The sequence below is a fragment of the Mauremys mutica genome, chromosome 11 (assembly GCF_020497125.1).
Source record: "Mauremys mutica isolate MM-2020 ecotype Southern chromosome 11, ASM2049712v1, whole genome shotgun sequence".
Taxonomy (NCBI): domain Eukaryota; kingdom Metazoa; phylum Chordata; order Testudines; family Geoemydidae; genus Mauremys; species Mauremys mutica.
The window spans coordinates 49,689,589-49,704,546 of NC_059082.1; the positions used below are offsets into that span (position 1 = coordinate 49,689,589).

Consider the following 14,958-nt stretch of genomic DNA (forward strand, 5'->3'; position numbering starts at 1 on the left):
GTCAAAGTCCAATTCCATACAGCTAATTCAATAAGTCACAGATACCATTACTTCATAAGGCAGAGAGACTCCAAAGTTATTAGGAGAATTGGGAGGGGGAGAGGAAAAGTTGAAATGGAGAAGGGAGAGAGACAGGGCGGGTGGAGAGGGGGGAGCTAAGACAAGCAGCAGAACAAAACATCCCATAAATCATGAGAAGCTGCTGAAATACCAGAACAAATGACCCCCTAGCTTGGCCATTGTTCCTGAGTGATGGCTTAAAACGTTCCCAGTCCAGACAAAGTGCCTCCAGGTTTGTTTCAACACTGTGCCTGCCCCATTCAGAGCAGTGCATGCACTGCTCAGCATGATCAGCAGCCCTGAGATTCTGGGGAAGGCCTATGTGGTTTAGGAATAGTGGCTGAGATTTGCAAAGCCATTCCCATTAATTTAATGGGCTTTGGGCATCCTCAGCTCTAAGCCTGCTTTGAAAATCTCATGTGACAGGAACACTCTCACCAGTCACAGGTTTAACCAAAGCACCTGCACCAGGGCTGGATTACCCAATAGACTAAGCATGTGCTTAGGGCACCAGCAAGGCAGGGGGCACCAAAAAAAAGAGATGATTTTTTGAAAAAAATTGACATTTGATATTTCAAAAAAAGCACCGAAGTAATCAGCATGGGAAAAATCAGAACTTTGTTAGACTTCCTTACACTCCACTCCACACTCTTCCTCTGTTGTTCTGTTCTCTTTTTATTTACTCATCCCCACCTGTAACTGATCATCCTACTCCTGGTGGTAAAACAGGTGTGGATGTGTCAGAAACTGAACCTGCTCATGCCTCAACACACCGATGGGCAGTTCTTAAAACATATTTGGGCAATGATCGTGTGTTGAAATCTCTTTCTAATACTCGCTGGGAGGCACATGCAGTGCCAACAAGTGCAATTCTGGAGTCCTACTCAAAGATTGTGGATACATTAGAAAGTATAGCTGAAGACCGATCACAAAAGGGAGAAACTACATGAGAGGCAGAAAACATTGCAAACAAGATGCAAGAACTAGAGTTTGTATTCATATTGACCATGTGGAATGAAATTTTACAACACTTTTACCACACAAGTCAAGCTCTCCAAGAAAAAGAATTGGATTTGAAAACATGTGCACACCTTTGTCAATCATTAGCAGACCACTTACACACTTTGAGGAATGATTTCGAAAGATTTGAAGACATATCAAAAGAGAGCTTGCCTGATACTAATTACAAAGAAGCCCAGTCCCGTAAGTGAATCAGGAAAAAACAAGCAAATGATAGCAGTGCAACAGAAACAGCATTGAATCCTAGAGACAAATTTTGCATATCTACTTACTATGCTATAATTGATACACTTGAAACTCATATGAAGAGGAGAGGTGAAATGTACAAAGAAGTATCAAGTAGATTTTCTTTTCTAAATGATATGGACTTATCTGATGAACACTATTCACAAGGTTCCCAAAAGCTAGTTGACTCTACCCTGTTGACTTGAATATGAATCTCTGCGGAGAAGTACGGCAGTTCCACTGTTATATGCGCGCAAAGTTTAATGAAACAGGAAAAATGAAATTCAGTCACATTGATCTTCATGACACAATATTGAAAGGCGGAATACAATGTGTATTTCCAAATGTAGAGATCGCACTATGTATTTTTCTAACATTGATGATTACTAACTGCTCTGCAGAATGCTTTTTCTCAGCTGAAAAGAATAAAAAACCCTCAGAAACAGGGCCGGCTCTACTGTTTTCGCCGCCCCAAGCAGCGCGCTGAATTGCCGCCGTGGACGGCGGGGCAAGTCCGTTAGGGCGGCATGTGCGTGACTTTACTTTCCCCTCAGCCCCGACCTCCTCCTGCCACCCGCGTGCCCCAACTCTCCCAGGTCGGACGGGGCACTTAGCGGGGCGACATGCGGAGCCCAGCGCACGCCACTGACCTGCCAGGACCGAGCTCGAGCTCCCCATGACAAACTCTTGGAAACCCCCACCCAACCCACTCGGTGCCGTTGCAACTCGTCTGACCAGCGCACCCGGCCGTGGGAGGAATGTTCCGGCTTCAGGAAGGGCCGGCCTAGAACGGGGCAGGGAGTGGTACCCGGCCCCCGGGGGGAGCTACACGGGGGTAACACATGTCCCCTGCCCCTCCCCCCATCAGGCCCAGGTCGCCCAAGGGGACGCCTCTCCCTCCAGCCGTGCCCGGCCCAGGCTGACCTGTTACTCTGCGAGGCTGCTGTGGGTTGGCGCCAGCTGGCCACCCACAGGCGCTGCCTGAGTTACACGGGACCCCGGCACTCTCCCGACTGAGCTGCGGCCCAGCGCTGGTGCATGTGGAGTGTCCGTGCTCCTATCTCCACGGGCCCTGCTCGGTCCGCTGGGGACGGCTTGGGAGGAGCCGGCTCTGAACCTGGCCCCAGACCCCACTGGGCTGGACGCTTGCAACTGGCTATGGCAGGGGTATTGTGCTAGGCTCTGCAGCCTCCACTGCTGGCCGCCAGGGCCGGCTCTACTGTTTTTGCCCCCCAAGCAGTGCGCCAAATTGCCGCCGCGGACGGCGGGGGCAGTCTGTGTACTGTTAGGGTGGCACTTGCATTTCTGCAGCGGCGGCAATTCGGTGGCAGCTTCTGTCTTCAGACGGAAGAAAGAAGGAGTGCCGCCACGGACAGATGAACATAGAAGCTGCTGCCGAATTGCTGCCGCCGCCGAAACGCGCGTGCCGCCCTAACAGCACACAGACTGCCCCCGCAGTCCAGCAGCAATTCGGCGCGCTGCTTGGGGGCAAAAACATACAGACTGCCGCCCCTTGTAGATTTCCGCCCCAAGCACCTGCTTGGGATGCTAGTGCCTGGAGCCGGCCCTGCTCAGAGAACAACAATGTGTCAGGACAGACTTGATTCACTTTCTCTATTGTGTATGGAAGCGGACATGCTTCGTCGAGTCAGCTTCGATGAACTTATCCAGAATTTTGCAATCAGAAAATCTAGAAAGAAGCTATTTTAATTTCAGCATATGTGTAAGTTTTGTGTCATTTCAAAAAATAAAATTTTATTTTACGGTATAGTATTGTTTTTATTTTGAATTACATATGGGGGGGCACCATAATCATTTCAGTGCTTAGGGCCTCTAAAGGTCTTAATAAGGCCCTGCCCTGCACATACCCCAGACCCACACATATGCCCCTCCCCACCCCCTCTTTAATGATCAAGGGCTGTTCTTTTCCACCCACCTCTAGTTATTTTTTCCCATCTCTTTGGCTAAGGTCTTCTTAGGAGCTTGAAAATAAAAACAAGTTTAAGTCTCATCTCACTTACCCTCGTGTAAATCAGGAATACTAGGCTATGACAATGAAAACACACTGGTCACTTCCATGTTGAGTGAGAGTCATTTTCACATTCTGGTTCTCATGCCTCAGCCCAAAGTTGCAGTTGTGGAGGTCACATACTGCAAGGGAATATTTAAACCCAAAGAGAAAGTCTACAGCATTACAGAATTTGAAACTGAATCATAAATATGTTTCCATTAAAAGCCTTTTGCTTTTTAACCAAACCAAAAACTTGGGCCTGATCTACCTGCCAACAATAATGCAATGACAGCTGGCTCCTCTATGGTGCCTGGAAAGGGGCTGGTACTGCAGAGAGACACTGCTCCATGCTGGAGCTCCGGGATGCACCTTGCCAAAAGCAGGCCTGGTATCTCTAAGGGCTCTAGTGCAGAGGGAACACAGCCACCCTTTTTAGGTCCTACCCACACTACAACGTTCAGGACCAGCTATACTTGCCAGAGGCTAGTGCTTTTGTGGATGCTAGCCCTGCACAGTCCTTGTGCTCAGCGGAATGCACAATATGCAAGTCTACCTGGTCTCTATGTAGGGGCATAATGGGGAAACCTTCTTGCCTCTTTTCCCCAGTCATATGGGGCAGGCACAATCCAACCCTCTATAAGCTTCAACGTCTAGGTTTCCTTATTATCCTCATTTTACAAACAGGAGGAACTGAGGAACAGAGATTAAGTGATTTACCAATGCACAGCCAGGAACTGAACCCAAATCTCCTGTTCTTCTAATCACTAGACAACATCCTCTCATCAGTGATCCTTTAACTGCTTGCAATGGGCTGCCAAAATGCAGAGCAAAGATACATGGGAAAGTGTGGAATGTACAGTATTTTTACTAAAATAGCTTAGAATAAGCTAGTCTCACAATACATTACAGTGAGGCTCCCCAACATGAAAAACGTGAGAAAGAAGTGGAGAGAAGGGGGGAGTGATTAGAAAAAAAGGGAAAGAAACAAACCGGGGAGATATGCAAAACAACCAGAGGAAATGAGCAGGAAAGGAAAAGCAGAGAGGGAAGAGAAGCAGAAAGAAGCCGAGGTTAAAGAGAGACAAGTAACAAAGAAAAAACGGAAAAGGAGAGAGTGAATTAATGAAAGATGAACCAAATCAAATGGAACTGAAAGATACAAGCTCAGAGCATGAAAAAAAGAAGAATCGAACGAGATGAAGCTGAGACAAAGGCACTAGAATTTCTGATGAAGTCCCTCACAAGAGGGTGTTAAAGAGACAAGCTGAACACAGACATTGTTATGGATTAAAAGCTGGTTAAGAGATGATGTAAAATAGAGAAATAACTGATAATTTCTAAGTGTGCAAAAAATTAAAAGTGATCTGTGGCAAAGCGATAAAATTGGTGTTTTGGGGAAGATTTCTGCTTGTTTTTATTTAACCTTAGAAATATCAAGAATGTCAAATTTTGTCATCTCCGGTTTGCTAGAGGACTCATTGAACGTGTTAGAAGTGGGATGTTTATTTTCTCAGTCCTTACTTGAGTAGGAGAAAGTGCTGAATCTTTAACAAAGAGACCTTTTCTCCCATGTGTTGCTTGGTCACTGGAGTTAAACAGGTATTACAAACAAACAGAAATCAATGAGTTATAAACCGTCTCACTGAAAATCCCTTCCTCTCTCAATTTCCTAGCTTTCACTCTCTTCAAACCTGTGATACCACAATCTTACAATTTCTCCAGCTGCCCATACAATCCTTCAGCACAACAGACCTGAATTTCTAATATAAGAAATAAGCAGGGAAAGAATAATTTTAAAAATAAAAACACTGTTCAGGCCTTCTTTATATATCCTACAAAAGCCACTACATGGATATTCCACTCTCTGCATTACCCCTCCCCCTGAACATCAGACTGCCCCACAACCAGCCTGGCCTCTGAAGCATTAAGTATTGGGATCTGCCAGGAGCAAGATCCCAGACGAGAAGGACCAGCGGTCTGAGGCAGTATGGCATATTCATAGGTCCCTCACAGAAGGAACTTTGTGGGACCAGCTTAAAAAAATAGCCTAAAAAAGTCTAATAATGAAGTACTTATATTAGTAAATAACATATGAATGAAATAAGTGTTTTCTCAATACTTCATTCCTCACCCCCTTTTTCTTAACAAGTAGAACATAGCAGGTATCGTGTAGTTACGGCTAAACTCAGGAGCAAAATCTTGTTTCACTTGCTTTTTAGAGTACATAAATATGTGCTGCCTAAATAAAGCGTGTACTGTGCCACAGAACCAACATGGACTATTGATGTTTTGCATCTCATGGACACAGGGCGAGGGGAGGCAAGCGAGCTGGGTTCTAGACCCTCCTCAGACGCTGACTGCCTGTGTGATCTTGGGGGCTAATCACCAAGGGGCAGATATTTAAAGGTATTTAGGCATCTAATGGAATTTTCCAAAGCACCTAGGTGCCTAGCTCCTATTGAAATAATTGAGTTTTAGAAACCTAAATTCCTTTGAAAATCGGAACTTGGGTGCCTATTCTTCTGGGTGCTCAGCTTCTGACATTTAGGGCCTGATTTTCAGCGGAGCTAAAGAACTGTGGCTCCTATTGTGGGTGTTCAGTAACTCTGAAAATCTAGCCGTAAGTGGGCTGTAGCCCACGAAAGCTTATGCTCAAATAAATTTGTTAGTCTCTAAGGTGCCACAAGTACTCCTGTTCTTTTAGCCGTAAATGGACACTTCAAATCAGTGGTCCTCAAAATTTGAAAATTTTAGCTTCAGTCTCCTGGTGCCCCATTTTCCGCATCTGAAGAATGAGGATGAGAACACTTTCGCACCTGATGGAGTGCTGTGAGAGGTAATCGATGGATTGGATATGTACCAATATATGTATTATTATTTATGTCACCAGAACAAATAAGAGCCTGCTCTTGGACCCCACTTGCTAGGTGTCCCCCCCCACACACACACACCAAAAAGAGCCTGCAATTTTGATTTACAAGTATACATTAGATACTTGTGCATAAAACTGAGGAGTGTGAATGTACATATCCAAGCACTGACGACGTGGGTTCCAGTCCTGCAGACCCCAGGTCCAAGCAAAACCCCACTGACTGGAGGAACTAATGGAATGATGACATTACAAAGCCAAGCGAGTGAACGTCTCCTTTGCAGGGCCTGGCTTTAGTGTACAACGTGTTACCTCCACATGTGGTCCATATTTTCGAATGGCCATCCACTCAGCCTGCAGGTGTATGTCCATCCCTAATATTGTGCATGTGAGCACCTGCGCACACCCTTCTCCAGCACCAATCCCAATGCTTAGGTGATGGGTTTAAAATGCTATTATCTACACATGCCCCCTTTAGAATCTCTCGCCGGTGCATGTTAGTGTTAGTGCTGAACAGAGTGCATGTGGGTGTCCGCACAGGCATCCTGAGGCTTTGAAAACTTGGCCATGTATGTTTGAAAGTAAATTAAATTCTTATACTGGAACAATATGCCTACTGTAGCTCCTGGATTTCCTACCGAACCAGAACAACAACGGAAGCGGTTAGTAGAAGATCCAAACAATATCCTCTGAAGACATTAAGATGGTTAGGGGCTCAATTATGGCTCTGACTGTTACAATAGATTGCTCCCCAATAGGGGGCGTTATAGTATGATAGTATGCTTATGTATATACCTAGGCTTGGCAGAATTCGATTTTTAGGTTATAATTTTGACAGATAATATCGATGTTTATTTTAAGCATTTTTTCTATTTTTCTCAATTTAAATTTTTACAGTTACACAAAGTTATGGGTTTTAAGCATCTTCCTCTATTTTTATTTATTTAAATTGTCAGTTGTGGGAAATTATGGGGGGGATCAGACAATTATTTAATGACAATAGAGGCTGAGATTCAAAAAGTTAAAACTTTACAATCATTAAAACATAAATTGTCAACATCATGTCAAAACATACAAAGTAAATGACCTTAAATCAAACTCTAACAAGTTCTCAACCACCATTTTTCTTACTTTGCCTCTGTATATGTCAATTATTGATTGAAATATTTTTTGTCAGTTTGTGTGTGTGGTGAAATCAATGTTTGCTGATATTTACCAATTCAAATCTAATCATTCCAAGCTTATGCATAGGGTAATATCTTTGAAACCTGTAAAGAAGTTCTTGATGAGAGAAGTCAGAATATGTGCAGGAAGGAATGAAGCCTGAATGTTGTGCTGTCTTAGACCACTTTCTTTTTACACTTGACCATTGAACACTAGAGCTAGGTGAAATTTTTTGGCCAAAACGTTTTTTTTGGCAAAAAATGCAGCTTCAGCAACACCTAAATGTTTTGCAGAATCATGCCGGTTTTGCTGAATTGTTTCAGTCAAAACCGCCAAGCACGCAAAAATTTTGAAAAATCTGTTCTGTTTTGACATTTTTCTAAATGAAATGTTTCAATTTCTTGTTTCAAAATGACTTTGTTTTGTAATTTCCTTTAATTTGATTAAAAATACAACCCAAACCATTTTAAAATGGGCAAAATCAACACAAAATATTTTGTTTGACCCAAAACAATGTTTTGATTTTTGGATTTTCCGAACATTTTGAAAAATTGGTTTGACCCACAACATTTCTTTCCCCCACCCCAGTGACTTGCAAGCCCCATTATTCACACTGCTCGACTGAACACTTGTGAACCTGGGCCTCCCAAAAGAAGAGGAAGAAGCAAAGTGTTCCGCTGCGATGCCTGAGGATGGGGTGCCTTGGAAAGGCATAGCACCTCCGACTAGAGGCCTGGGAGAAGAACAAGAAGTTTAGCCCTTAGCTACACCTTCACAAGTGAAGTTAGTGCTTTCCTACAGTATTACCAGCCTGATCCCGAGAGCTGGGCCTCCCCTGCCTAGAAATGGCCCATGGCCTCATGCTGCAGTATGCTGCCAGCAGCGGTCAATGGCTGCCTCCACCCCCTTTGCTCTGGCAATGCTGGGAGTCAGACTATGCCTGATCTCTGTGGGCGCATTATGGTGGGTTGACAGGAAATACTCTCAGCATACCTGTGCAGGTAGGAAGGTGTAAGTGAGCCACAAGTGTTGCAAACTGCTGGGTACAAACATGAATGGAGGATGATTGTTACACTCCAGTGAGGTTACATTCAGCCATTAGAACCCCCGACAGGAGGGATAACATTAGAAAAATTCTCATTTTGAGCCACAGATTGTCTATCCTTGGTCTCCAAAGTGGTTGTGTTTGGCAAGTTTTACCTGCAGGTGATTACTCCTCACTAAGGATTTGTTTCCAGGCTGCCTCACAAAACCCTGTGAAATATTATCATTTATTATTGCCAAACAAACATGAGACAGCTGACTCCCCCCAGCACTGACAGCTGAAGCTGAAATATACTCCAGAGATAATATGGAAACTCAGTAAAAATTAAATGGTTAAAGATGACCAGCAAAGGGGGATGGGTAGGAATTGGGCTTGTGCCTTTTTTGCTTCTTTATGCTGGAAAAAGGTCTAAACTGGGGTTTTGTTTATTTGTTTTTTGGTTTGTACATTAGAAATTTAGGTCTTGTCTAGTTTGGAAGATTCCATGATGGTTGAAGGATGGAATGATGACATCAGAAGAGCTACGAGAGTGAACGTTGAGCAATTGGAAAGGAAAGGGATTTTTAGTCAGGTTGTTTAAAACTCTGTGGGTTTTGTTAATACCTATTTAACGCTGATGCCTAATTACCATTATGGAGAAAGGCAGCCTATCTGAAGGATTCAACACTCCTTCCGTTAAGGAGTTAGAGCTTAGAATAAATGGCCCAGAGTTCTCCAGCAAAAGCAGGGGAAAAACAGATGACATTCCTAAGGAATTTTTTTTTAAAGTTCTGATTTCTTTATCCAATTCAGGAATTAAAAAAAAGGCACAATTCCCATTTTGAAAAAAATCCTTCCTTAATGCTGAGAGGATTGAGCTATGAGCGGACTCCAAGACTATCTCATCAAGACACACAAACCATGGATAAATTATTTCCATCTCAAACAGGGGAGCAGTCTCAGAATAAAGCTGGCAGTTTAGCTCAAGCTGGAGCACTGCATGCGGCGTCTCTGGGGTTCTGTGCGTGTGTCACACCTACAGAACACCACAATAATAATATTTTGCACTAATACAGCGCATGTCACCCAAAGATCTCAAAGCACTTTACAATGGGAGGGAGGGATCACGACCCTCATTTTACAGAGGAGAAAATGAGGCACTGTGAAGTGAAGTCACTTACCTAGAGCAAGTCCATGGCAGAGCTAGGAATAGATCCCAAGTCTCCTGACACCTCGCGCCATGCTCTAACCATCAGACAACCCTGCCTCCTAGAACTGCAGCCTGGTCCAGTTTATAAACATTAGGTGGGTGGCTGGCTGACAAGGCTCCAGTTGCACTGATCCCCTGACAGCTGGTGAGGGAGGCTGGGTGGGGCCTGCATGTGGAATGAAGGGGTGGAAGCTGTGGGCAAAGAGCCCCAGTGGTTTCAGCTTCCTGCTCCACCCCTCCAGAGCTCCTAAAGGAGGGAGAATGCAAAGGTGTCTAGAGACTGTTCGAGCATAAGGCCTCCTTTGCCTGGTTTCCTGGCTTCTCTTTAGCTCCAGCCAAAGGACTCGGCATTGGAGCCTGGATCCCTTTGTTTTGCAATAACACCAGGCAGGGAGTTTGTTTATTCACTCAGAACAAATAATTGTCTTAATTAAAAGTTTTTGCTGAAGCTGTATCCATCCCACATAGTTAGCACTCATCGTCTGCCTCCCACACACCTCCCAGAGCATGCTCGCTGCTCCCCCAGAGATACATTCATGGACTAGCAGGGCAAACAGGAACCCAACACTGACTCCCCCACCCCCCCCCCCCCCCCCCCCCCCCCCCCCCCCCCCGAGTCCCCTCTCCCCACACAGGCAGGGAGCTGTCTTCCTTTGGCACCTTTAACCCTCACCATCCTCTGTGTCCCATCCTGGGAAGGACTAGCAGCTTTCTGTGTCCTATACCACTTAACTCCTGAGCCCAACCTCTGCCACACATGCTACCGGGGCCTGTTCGAGGGGTGGGTGGGTGGAAGGGGGCTCTGCCTCACACGCTACAGGGGCCTGATGGGGAGTCTCTGTCTTACACACTACAGGGGCCGGTGTGAGGGTTCCCTGTGCATCACACGCTGGGAGGGATCTATGATGGGTGGGTCCCCTCTGCCTCACACTGGGAAGGGCCTGTTGAGAGGTACGGGGGTCACCGCTGCCTCACAGATGCTGGAAGAGGCCAGTCATGGCATCCCCTCTGCCTCACATCACTGGGGAAGTGTCTGAGACCCCATTGAGCCGCTCCAGCACAGGCTGGGAGAGAGTGGCTGCACCCCAGGTCTGTACTGCAAGTGTCTTTCAGGGTTGTCTCTGCTAGAGGGTATATTCCAGTGCTGAGAGGAGGAGTGCAAATGGGTAGCCCCCCACTACCCTTTCTGTACATCCCTGACATCACTCAGCACTAACAGACAACAGCAACTGTGGTGGGGCTCAGACAACCCCAAAGAGCTCCCTGCACTGGAGGGATCTCAGCAGAAAGCTGAGGGCTGGGGTCCAAAGTGCCTTTCCTCTCAGCCCTACCCTGAAGCTCTTACCATTCAATGCTCAGAGACCTGGGACGGAATGCAGGCAGCTCAGCTGAGGCATACTCAGCTTTCCTCCTCTTCTCCTGCTTCTGCTTAACTGACAAGCGGTGGGCAAACTTAGAGAGGCTGCTCTCCGACCTGGGGAGGGGGAAAGGAGAGGTGTTAACTTCACTGCAGCACCTTAGGGACCAGAGGCAGGTTCAGGGCAAGGCAGAGGGATGCTCATAAGAGGCAGGGGTGAAGCAGCAGAAGGCTCAGAGAGGGTAGGTATGAAGCAGCAACAGTTTTAGAACTGATTTAGCGGGACAAATTCTATCATTTGCATCTGCACAGCCCTACTGATGCCAGCAGTATTGCATGGGTATAATGGAGGAGCAGGTCTTGGCTCCGTAGCATTAGGCATAATTCTATCCACCTGGATACAAACAGAGAGTAAGAGCTGTTCCTTTCACCCCTAATCAGTGAAAGAGAATGTGTTACTGAGCCCTGCCTGGAGCAGAATGCAGTTACCTAAACCAGAGAACAAGAGTATGGTGAGCAAGATGCACCCTGATCTGCAGAGCGATTGCAGCTCAGCAGCTGAGAAATCCTTCTGATGGTGAATCTGCAACCCCGACAGCACGAGGTTCTAACTCCTCATCGGCTGCAGTTTCCTGCTGAAGCAGAAATAAAACAACCCTGTAAGGTGTGAATGTTTTGCTTCAGTGTCGATCCAGAGAGTTCCCATGATGGACAAGGCAGTAGCTAAGGGATGGAAACTGGCTGCTCTGGGCTCCCTCCATGCTGCCTGTTTCACTGCTCGGCAAGATGGTCAGTGCAAGCCAGAGGCTCAGCAACCTCCACAAAGAGAAGCAAAGGCAGCTGGGAATGGTACACGTGAAACTTCTGTCACAGTCACATTCCCATTCACAAAAAGCCCAGAGCGCTTGCACATCCCCAGCTTGGGATTGGAAACACTGAGCAGCTTTCATTCTGGGGGCTGATCTGGAAATAAACCCACCATGGAGACATTTTGGAACAGCAAATACAACTCATATGTCTACATAAAGTTCAAATGTCAGGTCTTTGCACTGACCATGCCCCTTTCCCGCATGGATGGAAAGCAACAGGCAAGGGTGGCAGCCACTCAGCAATTTTAGAGAACAGCACCTCTGAGGATCCATAACCAAGATGTGACTGCATCCTCTCTACTACGTTACAGCCCCTTGGAACCTCCAGCACCAAGACACCCCTGCATCCCCTCTGCTACGTTACAGCCCCTGGGAACCTCCAGCACTGAGACAGCCCTGCATTGCTGCTACTATGTTGCATCATAGAATCATAGAAGATTGGGATTGGAAGGGACCTCAGGAGGTCATCTAGTCCAACCACCTGCTCAAAGCAGGACCAACACCAACTAAATCATCCCAGCCAGGACTTTGTCAAGCCAGGCCTTAAAAGCCTCTAAGGATGGAGATTCCACCACCTCCCTAGGTAACCCATTCCAGTGCTTCACCACCCTCCTAGTGAAATAGTATTTCCTGAGACCATTGCTTTTGTTCTGTCATCTGCCACCACTGAGAACAGCCAAGCTTCATCCTCTTTGGAACCTTCCTTCAGGTAGTTGAAGGCTGCTATCAAATCCCCCATCACGCTTCTCTTCTGCAGACTAAACAAGTCCAGTTCCCTCAGCCTCTCCTCATAAGTCATGTGCCCCAGTCCCCTGATCATTTTCATTGCCCTCCGCTGGACTCTCTCCAATTTGTTCACATCCTTTCTGTAGTGGAGGGCCCAAAACTGGACACAATACTCCAGATGTGGCCTCACCAGTGCCAATTAGAGGGGAATAATCACTTCCCTCGAACTGCTGGCAATGCATTACAATACTCTGGGAACCTCCAGACCCGAGACATAACTGCATTCCCTCTGCTATGCTACAGCCCTCCTAACCTTCAGCACCAAGTCCCTACTCCCCTTTTGATCCAAAAGAAGACAAGAATGAGTAAAAACCCTCAGCCCTCCCTCAGGCTGAGCTGCAGTTCACTTCTTCAGAGTGGACTCCTCTGCATGGTTCCATGGCACTGCTCCCTGAAGCATGCCCAGGCGGGAAGAAGCCAGAAAAGCCAGTGTGAGGTGTTGAAATGGGATGGTGGACGTTGCATCATTCGATCACCGCTCTTACTGGGCATGTCAGAAGCAGCATCAGCAGGCTTCCCAGAGGGGTCCCACAAGTCTTCCTCAGCTGCTGGTAGCCACTGCCAGTCTGAGCCATTTTCTCTGTGTTTTACTCTCTGTTTTGTTTTAAATCCTCATCTGCTCTGAAATGGGACTATCCCCAAACAGCATCACCAAACCCATATGATCTGCACATGCAGAGTCTCCGCCGCTGACTTTTGTGACTCAGATATGAGGATTTACTGCTTTTCCTTTCTATTAGCCCTCCAAAAAAAGAAGCTGCAATCTAGTTTTGCTTGCACATCATGAAGATCATTCTCAAATAAATTCAGCCGTTGGTTACCTTTGTGCCACTCCATCTTCCTGTGGAGCTGCATCGGTATAAACTGAGAGCAGAATTTGAGGATTGTGGGGCTCTAGAGGTGTAGCTCAAGGTAGAATTTGTCCTGCAGAATCTTTATTACTGGCATCCACTGATGAAGCACAAGCCAGAAAAGACCCATGTTGGCTTTCAGATCCCAAGTTCAGCTTGCAGGGCTGGCAGTGCCTAGCACCTCAGCCAAACCTTCCACCCATCCTTCTCTTAAACTGAGCATCAAGCAACAGCATTTGACATTTAAAACCCTAAAATGTACTGCTGTCATTATTGGTGCTAATGATACCAGGGCTCCACTGCACCTGGCATGCACATTGCGAGAGACAGTCCCTGACCTGATGAACTTACAATCTAAACAGACAAGGCAGAGCAAGGATACTCAGGGGTACAGAACTGAAGTGACTAGCCCAAGCTCAATGGCAGAGCTGAAAGTAGAACCCACATATCTTGACTCCCGGTCCAGTACCCAATCTGCTATGCCACACTACTTCTCCAAGAACAATCAATCTTCTCTCTCTCTCTTAACAAGAATGCTGCACCGATGATGGACAATGTCCTGCAATAGCGTCAGTTCCCACTCTCTCCCCCTTCTTCTGTGCTGTGTGTGTGTATGCAGGGGTGGGGGTGTGTGTGGAGTGGGGAGAAAGAAAAACTGGGACACAAGACTAATGTGGAAAAACCAGGGAATGTGACAAGTCTGGCTGCAAAGGTGTAAACCATATGGACAGAGGCCCTGGCGATCTGACACATCTGAATGAGAACCACCCGCACAGATCTGCACGGCAAGGAAACAAACTTCAACCTGTTCATATGTGTATGCAGTGTAGCTGTAGCTGTGCCGATCCCTGGATATTAAAGAGACAAGGTGGGGGAGGCAATATCTTTTATTAGACCAACTTCTGCTGGTGAGAGAGAGAAGCTTTCAAGCTACACAAAGTTCTTCTTCAGGTCTGGGAAAGCTACTCCCAGTGTCACAGCACCGTGCATTTTGCTGTGATGATGGGAGTACCTTTCCCAGCCCTGACAAAGAGCTTGGTGTGGCTCAAAAGCTTGCCTCTCTCACCAACAGAAGTTGGTCTAAGAAAAGATACCACTTCCCCCACCGTGTCTCTCTAATCTGCTCATATGGCATTTGTACCAGTTTGTGCATCTATATATTTTTTAAGTTAATACATTTCTCAACTGACTTAAATGGAACAAAATACCCCCAAAAAAGGTATTTCTCAGAAATGTGAGCTCTCTGCCTCTCTTGCTGTACAATAATTAAACAGACCATGAATGGCTAGCCTTTTTTCCAGATATATTTTAAATACAGACATCTTCAATGCATTAACTCTGGTTATTGATTTATTTTTCAGTTTACAAATTGCTGTTGCTTGGGACAGGGTGGAGATGGTTTTTTGGAAGGAGAAGACGTCTTTGTAAATATCACCACTGGGAAAGAGTCGGTCAGACCTTCTGGGTCATTCTTTACAATTTAAAAAAATCATTTGCTTTGATGTAAGGGAT

At 46.1% G+C, this 14,958-nt stretch overlaps 1 protein-coding gene across 13 annotated transcripts in view; it reads right to left on the reverse strand.

Moving 5' to 3' along the window:
* Positions 1-14,958, reverse strand: part of LOC123344354 (ankyrin repeat and fibronectin type-III domain-containing protein 1-like) — a 596,720-nt gene that overhangs the window by 64,187 nt on the left and 517,575 nt on the right. For 9 of the 13 annotated variants that reach the window (XM_044980488.1, XM_044980475.1, XM_044980476.1 and 6 more), the window contains one exon: positions 10,929-11,057. The exons of 3 other annotated variants lie outside the window; for them this stretch is intronic. In XM_044980488.1, the coding sequence (XP_044836423.1) occupies positions 10,929-11,057 (129 nt within the window). Of the gene's footprint in view, positions 1-9,554; positions 9,671-10,928; positions 11,058-14,958 lie in introns of those variants that run through there. One more of the 13 variants, XM_044980485.1, reaches the window with a different exon arrangement.